At 41.5% G+C, this 17,686-nt stretch overlaps 1 protein-coding gene across 2 annotated transcripts in view; it reads left to right on the top strand.

Moving 5' to 3' along the window:
* Nucleotides 1-17,040, top strand: part of CRTC3 (CREB regulated transcription coactivator 3) — a 171,106-nt gene extending 154,066 nt beyond the window's left edge. For both annotated transcript variants that reach the window (XM_073568579.1, XM_073568578.1), the window contains 4 exons: nt 714-905; nt 2,972-3,052; nt 7,008-7,212; nt 9,925-17,040. In XM_073568579.1, the coding sequence (XP_073424680.1) occupies nt 714-905; nt 2,972-3,052; nt 7,008-7,212; nt 9,925-10,130 (684 nt within the window). In that variant the 3' untranslated portion in view covers nt 10,131-17,040. The remainder of the gene's footprint in view (nt 1-713; nt 906-2,971; nt 3,053-7,007; nt 7,213-9,924) is intronic.
* Nucleotides 17,041-17,686: the final 646 nt, after the last annotated feature.

The raw sequence follows: 17,686 nt of genomic DNA, 5'->3' as shown, positions 1-17,686 counted from the left end.
GGCTCCGCAGCTGTGTGACATGCATGTGTTGTGATTGTCACACAGCTGCGACACATGCAGCTGCGGTGCCGAACAGCTGAGTATCATGAGCGCTGGGTCTGGCCTGAGGTGACAGGGTTAAAGAGCTTTTGAGATAATTGTTCAATTACTTTTGGTCCCTTTTATTAAAATGAGGCATCTGCATATAAAAGAGCCGTAATTTCTGAGCCCTTGCCCCAATTAGGCTGTGGATACCCTCAAATTAAAGCCGAGTGTCTGCACTTTAAGTCCATATTGATTATATTACTCTATCTTGAATATGTTTTGGAAAACGGCTAAATGCCAAAACTTGTCACTGTCCCAGTATTTCTGGACTTAACTGTGTGTATCTACATATTTCAGAACGGCTCCCAGTAAACAATAAGTTAAAAAAAAAAATAATAATCAAGTGTGTATAGTTATATTGTCTTCCTTTTATTTTATGTTTACTCAGTGTCTTGAAAGTGGCCTTATGTGGTTATAGGTGTAAATGTCATCTCCTGCCCGTGTGAGACAGCACGCGGCATCGTTCCAGATCCATCCCTCCTGTTACCGTGTAGCCCTGACTCTTGTGTCAATAATGAAGAAGCGCTCCCTTGCCATTGCTCTAGAATGTGTGTGACATGGAATTGTGAATGCTTTGTTTTATTGGCTGCCCTATTTTACACTGTATTGTACCATTTTTATTTTTCCAGGGTATAGCTATGGACAGAAGCCCGCTTTCTCTTCCTCCACTCGAACCTCCTCCACCTTATCCTTTATACCAAGACCCAGCCCATAACCCCCTTCAGCATACACCGCACCATCTGCCCGAGTCTACAGAGTCTCCGAGCTTTCAGCCTCCCTCTCCTGTACCCTGCCCTCCATTGGACTTAAATTTGGCTAATGTGAGTATGGTTGTAGGGTGCGGACAGTATTTGGGTGTTCTTTTCCTTTTAATAGGTGTCTGCACTGATCACTGATGTGAGCCCATCTTACCGGTGTAGTGTGGAAAGGATACAACTCTGCAGGCACTGAGCAGCTCTTCCAGAATAGTCTCATGATCATATACCCTGCTAGCATCAAACGTTCCATCTGTAAGACCAGCTGCCTGACATTTTTAATGGGTTGTCCAAATTCTACAGTTTTGTGGGGGTTTTTTTTTTTTTTTACGACTGTGATATAGAATAATTAAGATGAGATCTAGCCACTGGCTGTTACCTCCATGCATCCAGCTCCGTTTTCTCTATTGGACTCTCCTGAACCAGAAGCGACAATGTTCCCATTCTTTGGTCATCTGATTGCAGAGGCCTGTGAATGGCTACCGCTTTGCGACACATGATGTCTCATTCCAATCACCTGACCATAGAGTATAAATCTTTTTTTTTTTTTTTTTTTTTGTTTTATACCTATCTCTGCCATTTTGAACATTTTTGAGATGTCAAAGACAAACCTAGGTTTTGAAGTAGTAGACGCTAAAAGAAATGACCGTATAAGCGCTGTAAGGCTAAGTTCACATGTTGCATTTCTGCTGCTTTTTTTTCTTCTGTAGGCAAAACCTGCTCTCTTGGCAGTATAGAAGATGCTTGGAAAAAACCGGCTTTGCTGCATTTTTGCCTCAGTTTTTGCTGTTTTTTTTTTTTTGTTTTTTTTTTTTGCTGCATTTTTCAAGCTTATACTGTTTAGTGCCCGTTGTTCCTGAGTTTTCTGCTCCAAAAAAATCAGCGATACCTGCATTTTTGCACTTAATGCTTTCTATGGGAGAAAAAAACGCTGCAAAAGTCCTGGAAGAAGCGACACGCTTCAGTTTTCAAAAACCCAGCAGTTTTCCAATTCTGTCAAGGAAAAATCCCAATGTGTGCGCGTGAGATTTCTGAAATTGCATAGCTCTTTGGGGATGTAAAAAGTCGTTTTTAATTTGCATAAAAAGCAGTAAAAACACAACTTGTGAACATAACCTAAGCGTTCACGTTAAAGGCCCGATGGGACATAGACATGATGAAAGGACACCGAAGCATTGGTTATCTAGCCTTCGGCAGTATGCAGGGGGCTACATTTAATAGGTGACCAGACTGTTAACAGGTCCCTTTTCAATGTCTCATAATCTCACAAAATAGGGGCATTATTTGCAGATCGTAGCCATATGTATTCTAAGGCCACTGTTTGAGTAGATGAGACCGAATAATTTCTTGGTCTCCCAAGAATGATGTCGTAACTCATTTATTGAAGCTACGGTCACTGACAGGACAGAACTGCCTCCATCGTATTGGGGTCTGATTCTTATAGTAGAATTGCAAGAGGTGGTACAAGTAGGAGATACTTGGGGAAAGTTATACATAGCCGAATTATAATAAGTAATTAGTAAATCTGAGTCTGTGTCCCTTAGATGCAGAACTACTGTACTCTGGAAGAAAATCTATTTAAATAGGTCGTGCTATCAGGTCAAAACTTGAGCTTTTTTGCTCCTTTTTTGTTCCTGCCCCTCACATCAGTGATTCACAAAGGGTAATCACATTGACTAATAAAATCAGACCCTCAAAAACAGATTCTTTATTCAAAAATCATTTAAAACGTCCCCAAAAATGTAAAGGATAAATAGATACTAAATATTCACATATATATAAGTATAGGTAATAACCACAGCGATAGAATTCCCCGGTATCTGCCCAGCCTAGCCACAGAGGCTTAAATAACGGCGCCCTTGCTCGGTGTCTCACCCGAATATTACTTGGCCAGTCCTATATTAATTCAAGATATTAGAGGGACTATTGGTATGTATGTATACACACAGATATACACACATAACCAGGGTATAGTCAATTATATAATCTAGGCAAAAGTTACCTTAATAAACAAAAGTATCTTTTATCCTGGTGACTGGTCCTTTTTTTTAATTACTCAAACTGTCTGCCTCCTGCAGTAGACGGTACCGACTATTGTCTTTATACTTGTATATTTCTCTGGTTTCTTGTAGAGCACCCTGAGCGGTTTCTTTTCAGATCCTTTCTTTGATCAGCAGCAGCCCATGAGACAGGGGAAATGTCTATGGCAGCAGGTCAGTCTTACTGCTCTACATTTACTTTCTGTGAAGCTTGTTGAGAACTCTTTCTTGATTTATGGCACGGTTTATCCCTTCACACTGACACTGCTTGTGTGGGGAGTTGTAGCATTGTACGTACTGTATACATTGACAACTCATGTTTAATTTACTATGGTCTGACATGTATAGTAGCTGCATGCCCCGATTATATATCAGGCCTGGAAGAAACAGACTATGATGGGATCCTTAAGACCCCTCTCATCCTGATTCAAGTCATTGCTAAAATATTCATCCCCCTTTTTCAATATGGCTTTAAACATTATGCATATGGAAGTAATGTATATGTTGCTTTTGAGGAGCAAATTGTGTTTTCTGTAATAAAACTACTGACAATCTTTTAAGGATTTGTCCAGTGAAATGAAGTGATCACTTATACCTAACCATGGGGGTAACTCCTGGATCGATGGCTGTCCGGCTGCTGGAACCCCCAATGATTCCTGTGCACTTTCATCTCAGTTAGTGCTGATCCTCATACCTTCCCCTGTAGGAGTTCCTGGAACAAGCAGAATACAGCGCTCCAACAGTCCCATAGAGAATAGATCAAACAACTGGCAAGCGTGCACACTGGGGGGAAGAAAGTACTCCATTTTGCAAGTCGATGGGGGGGGTCTTAGCAACAGGATTACCACTGATCCTTAAATTATTGCCTCTTCCTTGGATAGGTGGTACTTTTATTGCACTGAACGCCACATTTAATATTGGGTCATCCATTTAAAAAAAATCCGCTATTCGCAGTATCTGAAAAAGGTGCCAATCTGACATTGGCAAATCCGTAAGTCGCTACAGGAAAACTTCAGTTTAAAATAGGCAAACATTTACAATTTCTGAAAATGAAAATACTTTTTTGCATTTAAAAAAAATAAATATTGGTCATTTGATACTTGGGTCCATGATCTTGTCTTGGCTAGTTGCACCATGTGAAATGTATGGCTGTTAGTATTTCGGACAGTGCCTCTCTTGCCTCCATGTTCTCATTACCAGTGGTTGGTTGATTTAAAAGTCTGTTAAATACAAAATGATTTTACGTGCAACTTACACAGCCAAAACCACAACTGCATGGTGTGGCCAATGGGTGCAATACTGTACTTGAATGGAAGCGTTCTCTTCCGAATCGTACAACTTTTGGCTCCCACATGCAGGTGTGGTTATGACTGCGTGCAACAGGGTCCTCAATATTTCATCTTGAGCTTCATGGAGATGCCGGTGACTTTTCACGTGCTCAGAAGAGATCTGATTTTTAAGCAGTGTTTTAGATTTGACTTTCATGGGTTTGGTCAGTGTGTCCATTTTTACCGTCCAAGTTTCATGAGTCTTTATTGTGTGCAAAAAAAAATGGAATTTTCTAAAGCTTCTTGGTGAATGATGGACAGCACTAAGATTCAACTAGGATGCCATCCGTGAGCTGTCTGAGTTTTTCCCGGACCCATAGACTTGCATTGGTGAGTTTGAGTTATGACTCGAATCAAAACAATCATGTCTCAGTGTTTTGGAGGCTTTTATTTTGCAGGCCAGGCCACTTGGTTTACACCAAAACACAGAAATGTGAACAGCTCCATAGAATACAATGGGTCCTTATTGTATCTGGTAGAACGCGAATGTGAAAGCCAGACATGTGAATGAGTCCTTACACACTGATGTTTGCAAGCCACCTGATTAACAGTATCTAGAGATAATACATTGATGTGAATTTATTGTTTGCAGATGAAAATAGTTACGGTATCTTTTTATGCTGAGAATTCTTTGGATTAATTGTACATAAAATGTGTCCATTGTTATCTTCAGCTAGGTCTTGTGGTGATAATGAACATTCACTCTTTCCATTGAATTCTCTTTTTCACAGCTGGTGCAAGTGAAATCATAAGTGGTCTAAATCAGTCATTGTGCTCCATTGGGGTCCATGAATGTCTTGGGGTACCGTCACACATAGCGACTCATCAGCGATCCCGATATCAACGTGTCAGGATCGCTGGTGAGTCGCTATGTGATCTCTGGTGAGCTGTCAAACAGCTTCTCCAGCGATCAGCACCAGCGACACCGAGCGCCTGGCGTTGCTGTGTACTTTAGTTACCAGCGCGCTGATGCAGAGAGCTGGTAACTAAGGGACGTGCGTCACTTAGAAACCTGATGTGTACCTTAGTTACCAGCTCCCTGCATCAGCGTGCTGGTAACTAAGGTACACAGAGGGTTTCTAAGCACCGCGCCGTGCTTAGAAACCCTGCATTTACCTTAGTTACCAGCTGATCGCTGGTCTCCCGCCTGTCACACGCAGCGATGCGTGAGGGCCAGCGGGAGACCAGAGATCAAAGAAATGTCCAGGGCTTTCCAAGAGCGATCAGCGATACCGGCAGGGGGGCCGGTCGCTGATCGCTGTCACACACAGCGATCTCGCTGGTGAGATCCCTGTTGAGTCACAAAACTTGTGACTCAACAGCGATCTCGCTAGCGAGATCGCTATCTTTGACAGGGCCCTTAGAGCCGGGGGACAAAATGCCTCTTGATTGTGATATTTAAATACATTGCAAAGTGCAGAATAAAGCGGTAGAAGTTAAAAAAGAACGTGGGCAGAATCTAAAGACCGCATAAAGTAGAGGCAGAAATCCTGTTTCTAGGATTTTGTATGAAAACAATTACAAGAAACCAAAAAGTGAAAATCACGCTGCGTTATAGGCTAATGGGAAAGCGCAAGATGGGGCATTAACCAGACAATAGGCAGTTTTGTGCTGCGGTACCTGCTCCCCTAATAAGATTGTATGAAAGCACAGCTCTTATGATGGCTGAGGAAAACATAAGGTCCATCTGCAGCTGCTTCGCTTGGTTGGCAGATCCAACGTTGAAATCAAATGGTGTGGAGAAGCGGTTATGCTGCGCTGTTGGTGTCTCAATGAAAGGAATGTCCAGAAAAGGCTTCAGAATAAGCATTGCCGTATTAATCACTACGCCAGCTTCCCCCAACCTCTTACCTTGAGAGCCACTCTCGCCACACTATTGCGTCCAGCTTCAAGCACCCATATGACTATCAGCTCAGCTCCAGCTCACAATGTCTCGGTCTCTCCTCCTCACCCCTCTCAGAATATACACATCCAGATCTGCTCTTCTGTTCTGGGCTACTCGCCAAAGTCACCATCTGAAAACCTTTTCTCCATACTTGGTTTCTAGATCTGGTGCTAAACACCAAGCTGGCAGACAGCAGCATCATGGACCTGTGAGCCACACGTGGTTCCCGAGCCACAGGTTGAGGCCCCCATGTCTAAACATTTAGAAGTTCAACTGACTCCTTCATCAGGAGTACACTATCGCCCTGCATTGTGAGACAAGCACTGTAGTTGGCTCAATGACATAGGGTAATTTTATGAAAACTACAAGACAGTCATTTAGGTGATGCAGTATTGCAATTCAGGTCTCAAATGACATCATTTACTTCACTTCATTGTACACCTGGTAACAATAGATTTTCTTTAGAGGGAATTTCTCACCAGTTTTTCCTACCCCATCTGATAGCAGTATAGTAGAGGCAGAGCCCCTAATTCCATTGATGTTTCACTTTACTGGGCTGCGTGCTGTCATTTTGATAGTCACTGTGATCTGCTGAAGATTTAGTCTGAGTATTGAGCTCCATACAGCTCCGCACACACCACTGATTGGCAGCTTTCAGGGTATGAACAGAGTACACAGAAAGCTGCCAATTAGTGGTGGGGGCAGAGGACTAACTGGCTGTAGGTTTACTAGTCCTCTAATGATGATCTTGGGCTGATAAAACAGTAATCTTATCAAAACTACAGTAAGCAGCCCAGTAAGTGACACATTGCTGGAGTCACTGTCTCTTCCCCCTCATTATTTCTCTTTGCTTATATTAAATGTACTGTTATCATAGGCCAAAAATTGATATTTTATTTATTTATTTTTTTCCTAGCAAGAACAGTATGACATGTATGGGAGTCCTAGCAGTTCCCTGCCCAACAATAATTTCTTTGATCCAAACATGAACCTTCAGTACTCTCAAGCCTCCTTGATGGGACTCGGAGGGAGTCATGGAAACCTTCAAGATCCTTTCCAGCTAAGGACAAGTTACTTGTATTCTAACTGCGGTGGGAGCGTTCCCAACATTATCCTAACAGGTCAGCCTAACCTTGATCAACACTACTGAATTATACCATAAATAATGATTAGGGGAATTCTTCCCATAGCACAAACTCTGAAAATACTCGGCAACACAAAACACAGCAGCTTGTGATTTGTGCTATACATAGCAGTGCTGTTCCACTGCTAATGTATAGCACAAGGGATTGGACGATTGCAGCTTCAAGTCTCCTATGGAGACTATTATATAAAGTGAAAAGTGGGAAAAGCATTTTTAAAAGTGTGAAAAAAAAAAATGAAAAACAGTTCAAAACGCCTCCCTTTTTGTTGCATTGAAAATAAAACCATTACCAATGTGTGTCTGTATAATGTGTGTATGTATGTGTGTGTACAGACCAACAGTTTGGACACACCTTCTCATTTTTCATGACTATGAAAATTGTAGATTCACACTGAAGGCATCAAAACTATGAATTAACACATGTGGAATTAGATAATCAGCAAAAAAGTGTGAACCAACTGAAAATATGTCTTATATTCTCGGTTCCCTCAAAGTAGCACCTTTTGCTTTGATTACTGCTTTGCACGCTCTTTGCATTCTCTTGATGAGCTTCAAGAGGTAGTCACCGGAAATGGTCTTCCAACAGTCTTGAAGGAGTTCCCAGAGATGCTTAGCACTTGTTGGCCCTTTTGCCTTCACTCTGCGGTCCAGCTCACCCCAAACCATCTCGATTGGGTTCAGATCTGGTGACTGTTGAAGACAGATCATCTGGCGTAGCACCCCATCACTCTCCTTCTTGGTCAAATAGCCCTTACACAGCCTGGAGGTGTGTTTGGGGTCATTGTCCTGTTGAAAAATAAATGATGGTCCAACTAAACGCAAACCGGATGGAATAGCATACCGTTGCAAGATGCTGTGGTAGCCATGCTAGTTCAGTATGCCTTCAATTTTGAATAAATCCCCAACAGTGTCACCAGCAAAGCACCCCCACACCATCACACATCCTCCTCCATGCTTCACGGTGGGAACCAGGCATGTAGAGTGCATCCATTCACCTTTTCTGCGTCGCACAAAGACACCGTGGTTGGAACCAATGATCTCAAATTTGGACTCATCAGACCAAAGCACAGATTTCCACTGGTCTAATGTCCATTCCTTGTGTTCTTTAGCCCAAACAAGTCTCTTCTGCTTGTTGCCTGTCCTTAGCAGTGGTTTCCTAGCAGCTATTTTACCATGAAGGCCTGCTGCACAAAGTCTCCTCTTAACAGTTGTTGTAGAGATGTGTCTGCTGCTAGAACTCTGTGTGACATTGACCTGGTCTCTAATCTGAGCTGCTGTTAACCTGCGATTTCTGAGGCTGGGGACTCGGATAAACTTATCCTCCGCAGCAGAGGTGACTCTTGGTCTTCCTTTCCTGGGCTGGTCCTCATGTGAGACAGTTTATTTGTAGCGCTTGATGGTTTTTGCCACTGCACTTGGGGACACTTTCAAAGTTTTCCCAATTTTTCGGACTGACTGACCTTCATTTCTTATAGTAATGATGGCCACTCGTTTTTCTTAGCTGCTTTTTTCTTGCCATAATACAAATTCTAACAGTCTATTCAGTAAGACTATCAGCTGTGTATCCACCAGACGTCTGCACAACACAACTGATGGTCCCAATCCCATTTATAAGGCAAGAAATCCCACTTATTAAACCTGACAGGGCACACCTGTGAAGTGAAAACCATTTCTGGTGGCTACCTCTTAAAGCCCATCAAGAGAATGCCAAGAGTGTGCAAAGCAGTAATCAAAGCAAAAGGTGGCTACTTTGAAGAACCTAGAATATAAGACATACAGTATTTTTAGTTGTTTCACACTTTTTTGTTAATTATATAATTCCACGTGTGTTAATTCATAGTTTTGTTGCCTTCATAGTGAATCTACAATTTTCATAGTCATGAAAATAAAGAAAACTCTTTGAATGAAAAGGTGTGTCCAAACTTATTAGTCTACATTCAGAAATGTCCGGTCTATGAAATTAATGTAATCTGTAAACAGGGTATCAAGAAAAAAAAATCAATAGGTCTATGCCTATTGGGACCTACTACCATGCTTAAAAACTGCACTGACATATAACTTTCACCAAATTTATCATAAATTGCTACATTTTATAAATATGGATTAAGTTGAAGGGAGTACACTAAAGATTTGGTTTATATTTATTCCATTTTTGATTAAATGTGGTCCGGTGTTTTAATAGTTGACAGCCATGCGAAGTGTAAAATGTATTTTAAGGATGGTTTCCTACCCAATACTTGTGAGTAAACTTAAAAGGGTTGTCCGCTGCTGACAAGCCCTTCTCACTTGCTATATTCCTCATCTCTGTGATGTTGGCACCTGGTTTCCCAAGGCTCGTGTGACGCTGGTTGCAGAGCTTGCGTGGCAGAGCGACGCAATCAGTAGCAGTTTCACTCTACCTTCCCTCGGAGAGCCAACAGTAGCTCTCACTACTTCAGTTTCGTCCAAAGAAAGTGAGAGTGAAGCAGCCACTGATTGGCTTCAGGGTTCATGTGGCATAATAACGCAATGCCAAACGAGCCTGGAGAAAGCCAGTGCCATCATCGCTGGAACAGCATCGGCATCAGAGGCGAGTATAGGTTTTTATTTTACACTGGGGTATTTAGCAATTGAGATGGGGTCGTCCGAGTAGAGTAAAAGCCTTCTATTAATGAACCATCCTTCATATTTGGTGTTTTTCCTCTTTTAGAAGACTCAAACAGCTTATCGAAGGACATTGGCAATGCCGTCGCAGGGGTTTCCGAGCTGGGCTTCGACACAGATAATACATTTCCGTTGGATGATGAGCTGAAACTTGGACCTTTGAGCTTGGATAATCTGAGTATGTTAAGTGACCCTGAAATGGTCCTGCCTGACCCCACCATAGAGGACACCTTCCGTTCTGACAAGCTGTGATCCGGACCTTCTTTGGGAGCGTTGCCTGCTCCAGTCTTTTTACAGGACAGACGAGAGGAGAAAACAACCTGTTCTGGCTGCAACTGAGAACAAATAGCTTTGTTCCAGGCTTGTTCACGATTTTCTGGATACTGAGCAGTTGTAACTACGTAAAGGATCGTTGACATTTTGAATGTCTGGTCAAATAGAAGTACTAAGATACTGCTTCAAACCAAGCCAGTAATTGATGTCTTGTAGATAAGCACACGAAATTCTATGTGAAACTTTCCTTGTAGAACTGCCGCCTTGCTTCTTTATATGGTGATGCCCCATTGCCTTACCTTTTTCTACCCTTTCACGCTTGCAGCTGTTGGCAGAATTAATTTCAATCTGCTGAAATTACGAAGGATTAAAACAAGCAAAAAATATGAAAAAAAAAACAAAACTTCTGAATGGTTAAAACCCTGTCATACAAGTGCTGGAGATTCCTTATCATACAGTCTGGAACCACTGACCTCGAGACGCGCTAATGGATAAATGTCAGATTTGAAGGTCCATGTCCTTTGACCTTTTGCCAAATTAGAGTAAAATCTGGTATCAAATTATAGCGAATCGGCATGTAATATATTGAGGTAATAGCGCAATAGTGCCTTAGTCCTAGACACTCGCAGAATTTTCTTATCTATTCTCTGAGCAGTGGATGCAACTTGATTGATGGTTACCCCAATTTACAAAAGCTTTGAGACCACTGGGATTCAGTGGCCTTTCTCGAAGCATTGCTGAGCCAGATGTCATTTTTCTTTAATCTGTCGCTCATTAATCAAGTTGTCACCAGTTATGGGAATATTATGTCCAGACAGTCAAACTGTTCAACAAATGCTGTTAATTCCCAGCTTTGTGCTCCGACTTTATACCTGTGTTCCCACATCATGGCAGTGCTGCATTATTTTTATTTATTTTTTTTTTTTTTTTATACTGTGCAGCAAAAACCACAACATTTTTAGAAAGTCACGGCAAAATGATGCATTATTCTAAGATTGTGGCAAAAAATGCAGCGCAAACACATGTGAACACAACCTAAAAGATGGTCCTGAGAACCCATGTGAACTATAATTAGGCAAGTACATACTGAAAACATCCTAAGGCCATGTTCACATGGTCAATATTTGGTCAGTATTTTACATCCGTTTCTGGAAGCCAAAACCAGGAGTGGGTGATGGATACAGAAGTGGTGATGTGTTTCTATTACACTTTCCCTCTGATTGCTCCTCTCCTGGTTTTGGCTTACACATACTGATGTAAAATACTGACCAAATACTGAATGTGTGGACATGACCTAACTGTTGCATTGACAGTATATAAATGTCAAAGAATTGATTGGAATCTTTCTTCATTTAAAATCATGTCAAATTTTGAAGAGAGTAACCAGAGTCCCCCATGTACCGGTACTGAGAATTATGCATTGTTCAGAAGAAATATCCAGAATAGAAGTAGTATTTATGTCACAGCATACTTGTGAACTAGATGACCAAAATTTTAAATAATTAATTGGGTCAAATAAGTGATACTTCAAGTGGAAGATCATTTGATTCTAAATTTAATTATGAAAAGAAAAAACACCTAAACTGCGGAATGTGAACAAGGCCTAGAATTTTTGTTGATCGTCTACCGTCACTTGTAATGAAATGTTTTACAACTTGGCTGATCGCTGTGTTTAGTAAAGGTATCTACCATGCATAAAAAGAACGCTTTTCGCATCCTAGACCATGATAACAGATGGCTGTCATGAGGACCGGTACCTCACTAAAATAGACGTGAAGGAGGAGCATTGTGATCGGTTACTTGTCAGTTGACTGAGCTCAACCAATCGGCATTGAGTACTTTGACAGCTTCTCACTGGGCCCCGCCATGTCCTTTTTAATGATACCGGCCTTCTTGACAATGGTGTTGAAAGGTGCATTTCCGCTGCCAAAACTGCCCTCCGTGTTGCCTCTGTTACCTTGTAGAGGCCATAGCTATGCCTAGCCCCGACCATTTCTGGAATTTCTTTGTTTGGCAAGATGTATATAGAGGAAATATGGCCATGTAAATGCAAAATTAAAATGGTTGGACATCCCCGTCTTAAATCTATCCAGACTGATGGGCCGTCTCCATGTTGGGTCAGCTATGGAGGCGGCACGTTATCGCTCACCACAACAGATAGGTCATTGCTGTGACTGAGAAAACCATTTACCGTACACTCTAGCCAATGGGGCTTGATGCAATGGCGGTCTCCATCTTCACATATAACCAGTGCGATAAACAAAAACACATCTTATTAATCAGTAAGGAAGTATAAATATAATATTTTTTGGAAGAAAAAAAATGCACAGAATTGCCATAGAGAAAATTAAATTTGCACGTGATTTATCACATCATTATATAAAGGACCTACAAGATTTACACCAAAATTAGCAATGTAAAGTGTAAGAAATGGGGTGGATTTCCGTAACCATATAGTGTCTGTATTTCATGGCCTGCATTACTGCCATAATTCCCCATCTGACCTAGAGTTTCCTGACCATAACTAGGAAGTTGTTAACGTCAGGAAACTCTGGGTATGCAGATGAGCGTATGAAAAACCGTTAGTTTAATTCAGAAAAGTCAATTTCTTTTTTTTCATAATCATCCATGTGCTTCCATGTGCGATCTGTTTTCATACATCAGACCACCCTAACAAAAACATGTACCTGATCACATACAGTTATGATGGAAATCTGGTTGGAAAAATGGGACCACACTGTCTGTATGGTCTGTGTTTTTTTTTTGTTTTTTTTTCTAGCATCCATAGATTTGAATGCAAGTCTCATCCAAGACTCAGATTCCAGTAGTGCGTGCTGTGATTCTTTTCACCCAGACTCTCGGACTGAGAAAAAAATTCATTCTAGTAAATGGCACTATTGAATAACGTGTCGGTGTGCTGTCCGATTTAATAATCCGATAGCACACGTCCCATATATAAACTCGTCTTCATGAGCCATCAGACTGGGAATTATGGATGCAACACAGACTTTAAAATACAGCCGCTCTATGGTTGTGTGAGCCTAGCCATGAGGCCATATTAGTCTGCGATCTGCTGACAGTCTAATGTGTATGGGTCTTCCCGACTCTCCCTCACAGAAGGATTCTGCCTTCTGAATTTCAATCGCTGATTGGTCAGAGATAAGCCGCTACCAGGGAAGAGAAGTTTAGCCACAGTTGTCTCATAGAGAACCCCTGTACACCGGAGCATTCCTCCTGCGTATGGTGGAGTCGGGAGAGAAGGATCAAAGGGCCGACTGCTTTCTAATCTGTATGAAGGCCTTCAGTTGTCCCAGCCACTCAGGTTTTAGAATTAGTATACAATGGGGATTATAAAAGCCATGATATCAGTAGTGCCTTAGGAAGAATGAAATGGATACATTAAATTGCACATAGTGAGGCTTGGCTGCTGGAATGACCATTTTTCTAATTTCCAATGCAGACCCATTTGGTATGGGTGTGCTTCAGTCCCCATTCATTTCTGTACTTCTTACAGCCAGGTTGGTGCAAAAAATGCATTTCCTAATGAAACTAGGCCACTGCTCGTGTGCTTCTAACATGGCATCCGGTAAGGGCTATGCCTCCTTCAGGCCTGGGACTCCTTAGCGGGAAGATAGTTGTTCAGCTTTTTGTCTTTAAACATTGGATGTTGCCAAACTAGTTTTGAAAATATGCAAGACTGCTCCCAAGCCTGAAGACAACAGATCACACACTCATCACTCGGAGACATTGAGGCTTTCATATTTCTTCAGAGCTCATTGAGTGACGGTAGTGCAGGGTTCATCACCGGTAATGTACAAGTCTGATATGCAGAAGTGCGCATTATGGATAGATCCCACACTGAGCCCATTATCTCTATTTGCACTGTCGTGATATAAGGGGCATGCATGCTAATCGTTTCTATGCCTGTGTCTGTTAGATGTAGGAGGGGGTTGTAAAATGAGAATTATGTTTGCTTGTAGGATACAATACTTTTACTGCCAACCATGTTTTATCTAGTGGTTCTCTGTGTTGTATTCTGCTTTTTGTGACGTAAATAGGCCATTTCTATATGCTACATACTTTAATTTGGTAAACCTGTTTTCAGACTCTTTCCATGTGCAAGGTGGCCCCCTCAAGAAGAGGACCAAGAACAAACTGGTCAACATCTGGGTAAAAGGGATTTCCGACTTCTAGAATAAAAGCCTTCCTTCTCGTATGCTTGGCATTTAGACGTTCTGTCAAGAAGACGTGCATGTACGGCTGCACTTATCTGATTGTTTTGATAAGAGATGTTTTATTGTAGAGATTTTGTATTGTAATTAAGATTTAGCCTTTCTATATATCGTATTGTAGTAATTTATCTTTCAAAGTACATTTCTGTTAGTCATTGGCAGAAGACACGTCCGCAGTCTGGCAATGGACGCCATCTTAGTCGTCAGATCTTGATGCTACAGTTATTTATGCATACGTTTTATTCTATGTTTAATATGGACGTCAGGAGTTAACCAGTTCTTTGCCAAAGGGATTAAAGGGCTGTGATATCTGGTTGTAAATGAATCAATGAACCTTGTGCAGCAATAACACAAGTGTCAGTTATATCCTATCTCACGCACGTTAACCGTCCTTGACATTTTCCTGTTGTGACTGCGACGTTGGGCTGTTTTGGCTTCCTACTAATTAACATAATATATTGGATGAGTCCCAAAGACCTGACTGAAAGAGTCACTGTTCATTCTAACCTTCATGTATGTTTGCTGACTCTTAATGCCTGTATTCACACATGTGCAGGGTAATGCTAATGTGTAGTGACATGCGCACAGTCCCATGGCCCCAGTACAATTTTGTGCAATTTTTGTGTACGTGTTTTACGGTCACATATTCATAGATCGAAGTGATATTTGTGTTTAGAGAGAAAACACGATCTGTGGATTAGCCTCTGTTCACATCTGAATTGTGCTGATAGTGTATATCGACAGCACAAATCTGTGCCATATCGGGATATCACTGGCGCATGGCTAACCTCACTGACTTATCATAGGGTGCCGTTAGTTCCACACTACGGGCACCATCTCCATCATTTTGGTGGGAAATATAGGACTGTGGAAAGTGCTATTCTTTCATCCAGTGTGACTGCCTAACAGCACGTGGAGATGTGAATACTGTCTTAAACATACATTTTTAGATAATTTTGTTTACCGACTTTTTTTTAGTTTGCAGCTAAAAAAAAAATGTTAAGCTGTGACCTTTTACATAGCCCATTACAGCATAGACAACAGACTTTTTTTTTTTCTCTACACAGGTTGAATGTTTTTGTATGGGACCCAAAGGCCCCCATACACGTATGTATGACGGGATCGTCCGACAGTCTAATGTGTGTGTACTCTCCTCCAAAAAGTGTCGGCTGAAAGAAGGAACCAGACTGCTGAATTGCAGTAGCTGATCTTCCTGTTCTCCCTGGAGATTATCTGCCACTACTGACGAGCGAGTACACTCGTTACTTGGGTTTGCCCGAGCATGCTCTTGTGGTCTCCGAGTATTTGGATGTGGTCGGAGATTTAGTTTAGATTTGCGGCTACTTGACAGCCTGAATACATGTGGGAATTCCCTAACAAACAGGCATTCCACACGTATTCAGGCTGTGTAGTAGCCGCAGATCATGCAGCTGAGGCGACAAACTAAATCTCGAGCACTTCCAAATACCCGAGCATACTCGCTCACCACTAGCTACCACCAGGAATCAGCTCTCTCTTGTAGGGAACACAAGCTGAGCCGTCCTTTTTATGGAAGAGTAGAGGGGAAATGTTTGACGTAAGGCTCCTTACATATTGGATTAAAGATGACCGACCGCTGCTACAAATTATTTACTGACAAGAGGAATGGTAATACCCAGTGGTCAGTTTATTCATACATTTCCAAGAGGAATAACTGAAGTGGAGCACAGTCCAGCGTCGTACAAATAAGGCGCACCAGAATTTGTTGATTTATTTCTGATTTTTTTTTTTTTTTTTTTAGAACTGTATGTATGTAATAAAACAGACAGGAGAGGCGATCAGTCCTCTTTAAACCAAAATATGTTCCGTTGGATTTCTACTCCTGTTTGTTGAAGCCATTTCTGCCCAAACGGACGGACAGTCATTTCAGTAAAGGTTGGACGCCTGCTCAGTTGAGTCTGCTTAAAATGAATCAACTTGTTCTAGTACAGAATATTGTTTAATGGTATATCAAATAAAGGTACATACGATGTAGTAATTGTTGTTCCTGCTTTTAATATATTCCTAAAGTAAATGTACTAGTCTCTATTAGGAATTGTACATTCGCAGTAAGGTCCATTTTGGGCCATGAAGGAAATGCTAAAATTCCCATTTTATCTGTTCCTGTTCGGTTTAGTTTTTCTACTTTACCAGTTGCAAAAGTCTTCACCGTTAACTTGTAAGGCTATTTTCATATCTGTGTCAGAGGCGCCCTTATGAGAGAGATGCATGGGTGCAACCTGACTGACCCCATTAGAAGTCATTGGGGTCCTTAGGTGCCTCTGTCTATGATGTGACAGATCTGGCTGTTTAGCCGCGCTACAGATGTGAATAGAGTCTTAAGATTGCGAGGGATGTCTCAGTGCTGCTCGCTTCACTAATGCCTTAATGTGCCAGTAGTTGAAAGCATTTAACGTCCATTTTAATCATACCATGCGGTATTTATAGGCAACCAATGGTAATAATAGTTCTGGTCCGTTTCATCTTCTAATTTCGGAAGCAAAGTCTCTTCTAATTTTACTTATTTCCGTTGTTTAAATTGTACAGTGATATTTAAAATATGCAGTTCATAAACTAGTTTTCTTTTGTAATGCATCATTTTACACCTTTCATAATTAAATTGCAGCGAAATAAAATTACATTTGCATCCAGTGTCTTTACTCTGATTGGGCAGTCTTATTCATTTACTTTTGGACATTTTAAGTTTTTAATGAATGTTATTGGAGTGTTACATTGGATTCACATGTGGCCGCAGTGAATCTGCATGTATTGGGCTATGTGCACACGCTGCAGTTGTTGCTGCGGATCTGCAGCAGTTCTGCAGACAGAGTACAGTAGCATCTGGGATTTACAATCTGCTGTGCACATGCTACGGATTTTTAACTGCGGAAAAGCTGCGGTTTTGAATCCGCAGAAAGAAATGACATGTCTCTACTTTTCTGCGGATTCTGCTGCAGTTTACCATCTCCTCCATTGTAGAGGTGATAAACCGCAGGTAAAACCGCAGGCCATTTTACATGCGGTTCCGCAGATACAAATCCGCAGACCAATCCGCAGCATGTGCACATAGCCTTAGGGCAGAACAGTGCTTTATGCTGAGCACAGGTGATTTTGAATATGAACCTTTGACTCAGAACACAAGTGTACTTGATTACGCTTTTCGTCCTGCAGAAAGTGACACCAATGGAAAACCCCTTTTAACTGTCTATCACACAGAGTGTCAAACTTTGGAATGTGGGCCAGATCTGGCCAGCAGAGTAATTATATTTGGCCTGCGACACCGAG

This window comes from Dendrobates tinctorius, unplaced genomic scaffold (assembly GCF_039654945.1).
Source record: "Dendrobates tinctorius isolate UK_male_01 unplaced genomic scaffold, ASM3965494v1 ptg000022l, whole genome shotgun sequence".
NCBI classification, from domain to species: domain Eukaryota; kingdom Metazoa; phylum Chordata; class Amphibia; order Anura; family Dendrobatidae; genus Dendrobates; species Dendrobates tinctorius.
This window is presented reverse-complemented; position numbering and strand designations above follow the sequence as displayed.